At 33.8% G+C, this 3979-nt stretch overlaps 1 protein-coding gene across 1 annotated transcript; it reads left to right on the forward strand.

Annotated features, from left to right (window-relative positions):
• The first annotated feature begins 1086 nt into the window (after window positions 1-1086).
• On the forward strand, window positions 1087-3137 carry LOC130823863 (cyanidin 3-O-galactoside 2''-O-xylosyltransferase FGGT1-like). Its single transcript, XM_057688678.1, has 2 exons — window positions 1087-2331; window positions 2411-3137. The coding sequence occupies exons 1-2, from the start codon at window positions 1419-1421 to the stop codon at window positions 2908-2910; spliced, it is 1413 nt and encodes a 470-aa protein (XP_057544661.1). The 5' UTR covers window positions 1087-1418; the 3' UTR covers window positions 2911-3137.
• The last annotated feature ends 842 nt before the right edge of the window (window positions 3138-3979 follow it).

The raw sequence follows: 3979 nt of genomic DNA on the forward strand, positions 1-3979 counted from the left end.
AGGAAGGAAGTCTTGACGGCACACTGACGACAGTTGTTATTAATGGTATTCTGTGCTAACGGACGTAAACTCAATGGTATATGGTGAATTAAAACATTTCGTGTGGTATATGGTGAATTTCGAAGAAATTCAGTGGTATATCATGAAATATCCGTACATTTAATTTACACCATTGAGCGCCCATAAAATATTTAATAGGTCAAAAACATAAAGCTAAGAGAAATTATATCATCTTACAATCATATAAAATTCAGCTACTCTAATGAAAGACCAACTCTCAAAGAGACAACCTCAAAATAAGAAATCCACATTTTTATTTTTTCTTTAATTTGTATTATTTGGAATTTTAACCTATATATTTAATGCGTCTTTCGGAGAGACCGTCTCACATAATAATTTGTGTATAAAATTATATTATATCATACAATCTAATAAAATTGTTGAAAAATTTTACATGTAAGTTTTTAAAAAGATTTAACAATCATATCATATCATACAATCTAATACAATGGTTGCGTACAATTCAAAAATAATAACAACTATTAAAGGAGAATACAATTCAAAAATAGTAACTAATATTTCCTAAACTAATTTACTTTCTAACATGTTTTCTCATCAAAGTTTTCCATATTTTCGAAAAATAAAATTTAGAGTTGAGAATTGTGGGAATTGTAAATTTGTAAAATACAAATATTAAAGTACGAATAGGATAATTGATCTTGGAAGCTACCTTCCTAATGTTGATAATCCTACAATAGTGATGATCCATTATTTTCACTTTATTTCTTGTTTGGGAAAATACTTGTTTTATCAGCTATAACTTTATCAAAAGCTCAAATCTATTAAAACTGGAAAAGAATGGATGATGTAATCATATTTCCTGAAATACACCATATCTAAATTATCTTGTCTATGGCAGTGACACGAGCTCTGATTTGCCGACTCGTGTATAATACATCACTTGCTTGATTTGGTCGCACTTGTGTTTGATAGCAAGCGTTCTTACTCCTTTGTAAATTACAACCATGTTCCCTTCAATTTACATGTTTAATTTGATACTCTAGGAGTGAGAAAAAACTCACATTATTTTTCAAAATGATGCAAAATAAATATAACAACGATTGATACTCTTTCTAACTCTTAAAAGAAAATTGCAAATTTTGTATGTTTGATACTCTATGAAAATTGTGCATCCTTACATCATTACATGTGCTGCTGTCTGCTGCTATTCTTAAAAATCTGTCAAGAGGTTATCAGTTACCATTTACCAAAAGTGGTTAAGCCATATACATCAATGTAAAAAGGGTATCTTCTTGGACGCAAGGTTTTAAAGTATAAAAGCCAAGGTTTTAAAGTAAAAAGCCATCCATGCAGATGAACCGGAGGTAATTCAAAAGACTTACGTAATCAGAATTAGTATGGCAAAAATGTCTAAAGAAAATAATGGCAATGGCAATTTGCATATTGCAATGTGCCCATGGTTTGCTTTTGGTCACATTACCTCATTTCTTCATTTAGCAAACAAACTAGCTGAGAAGGGTAACAAAATCTCTTTTTTCCTTCCTACCAAAACCAAACTCAAATTTGTCTCTCACAACCACCACCCACACCTTATTGATTTGATTCCCATCACCGTCCCAGCTGTTGATGGGCTTCCCATTGGAGCTGAAACAACTGCAGATGTGTCTGACTCTAACCGGCACCTTATAATGTCTGCCGTAGAGCGAATCCCAGAAACAATTGATACCCATCTCTCAAATCTTAAACCTGATTTCGTGTTTTTTGACTTTGCTGAATGGGTACCAAAAATAGCCCGTAAACACCAGATTAAGTCTGTATTTTATTCCACAGTCTACTTGTCGACGGTTGCTTACTTGCTCCCTCAACCAAGGAATCTTCCTATCAACTGCTTCACAGAGGAAGAATTAAAGCAGCCACCACCAGGATATCCAATGCCATCCATCAGGCTGCAAGCCCATGAGGCTCGTAGTCTAGCAAACTCATCTAAAACGGTATTCGGAGGTGAAGAGAAATCACTAACACTATTGGAAAGAGTGGAAGTAGCTTTCAAAGAATGTGATGCTATTGGCGTCAAGACTTGTAGAGAGATGGAAGGGACTTATTGTGATTATGTCGAAAAGCATTTAAAAAAACCAGTGCTGCTAGCTGGACCAGTGGTGCCTCAACTGCCTGATGATGAACTTGATGAGAATTTCAAGACTTGGTTACAGGGTTTTGGTAAAGACACTGTGCTGTATTGTGCACTTGGGAGCGAATCTTCACTTGCAATTCATCAGTTTCAAGAGCTTGTTTTGGGACTCGAGCTCACAGGTACTTGTCTTTTTAAAATGCATTGCATGCTGATATATAATACTACTATATACAGATCACATTCACCTGTAACTCACAGGCATGCCCTTCTTGGCCGCCCTAAAGCTTCCTGATGATTGCCTCACACTTGAGTCAGCCTTGCCTGACGGGTTTGCAGAAAGAACAAAGGGGAGAGGAATAGTTCACATTGGTTGGGTTCAACAACACCTTATTTTGCAACATCCCTCAGTGGGATGCTTCATAACACATTGTGGAGCTGGTTCTTTATCAGAAGCTATGGTGACCAACTGTCAACTTGTCATGTTACCTCTTGTTGTGGATCAATCTGTCAATGCAAGGATGATGAGCTTCGACTTGAAACTCGGACTCGAGATTCAAAAGAGAGACGAAGACGGTTTCTTTACTAAAGAAGCACTTTGTAAGGCAGTCATGATTGTTATGGACACACAGAATATATTGGGAAAACAGCTGAAAACTAACCATACAAAATGGAAGGAATTTTTGCTCAAACAAGGGGTTGAAGATGCTTACATCACTGCCTTCATTCATAGTCTTCAACGTCTTCTCACATCATGTTAAACTTCTCACATTATATGTTTCCAAACTTTATTATTTAATGTTCGTTGCAAAAACTAATCTTTAATAAAACTAGTATGATATCATAGCAATTTACAAACATTATAGTAGATGCAAAAATAATTAGCTGGTGATCAAGGTATTATGAATTATGAAAATTGAAAATGATTGAATGGGGTAACAGTGAATGTAACACTCGGATTGTTTTTATGGCCAAGTTGATATATGCATATTTCATCAATCATAATAATAATCTAACCAATCATCATTACATGTAAGAGCCTTAATCTTAGAAATGCAAATAATATGACAAAGCAAACATATAGAAACAATAACATCAAACTGACCATGTTTACCAAAACAGCTATGTACCAACTAAACTAATTGCATGATTTATTTTGATCTAGCCAATTTATAACAATTAATAGGAAAAATTGTTAGAAACTACCTATAAAATAGGATTTTTTTTTTAAACAACCTAAAGTTTTTTTTTTTGTCAAAAACTACATCAAAAAGTAATTTCATTGTTAAAGACTACCAGTTAATAATAGACATTCAAATTTTAATTAAATATTGCATATGCAAGTCACATGCAGTTTACCTAAGAAATATCTATAGTCATTTAACAAAGAAATAACTTTTTTCTAGGTACTTTTGAGAACTTTGAGCGAGCGACTTAGATCCTCGAAAATTTCTATTTTTTTTCTCTTTTTCTTCTCATTCTCTTTCGACTACACCAAGCTTTGGATAGAATATTGAAATATGAGGAATTAAGCCCCCACTACCCTAAGATTAAATGTTTAAGTCTCAAGAATTGGATTGAACAAACAACACTCAAAACAAAATCAAAAACAGAATCAATGCAACACTAATCAAGAAACTCTAATCTAAGCAATGAGAGAACAAACAAACCAAACACAATAATTTACGTGGTTCACGGTTTAGCAAAGATGTCTTTATTACCTTTAAAGAACTTTCAAGGAACTACAATAGATGATGATCACAATTAAGAGAAATTGAAAGAGTTCAGGAGAGAAAGAAGGGGTTAGAAAGCATAAGAGTGAATTATATG

The sequence above is a fragment of the Amaranthus tricolor genome, chromosome 9, assembly GCF_026212465.1.
Source record: "Amaranthus tricolor cultivar Red isolate AtriRed21 chromosome 9, ASM2621246v1, whole genome shotgun sequence".
NCBI classification, from domain to species: domain Eukaryota; kingdom Viridiplantae; phylum Streptophyta; class Magnoliopsida; order Caryophyllales; family Amaranthaceae; genus Amaranthus; species Amaranthus tricolor.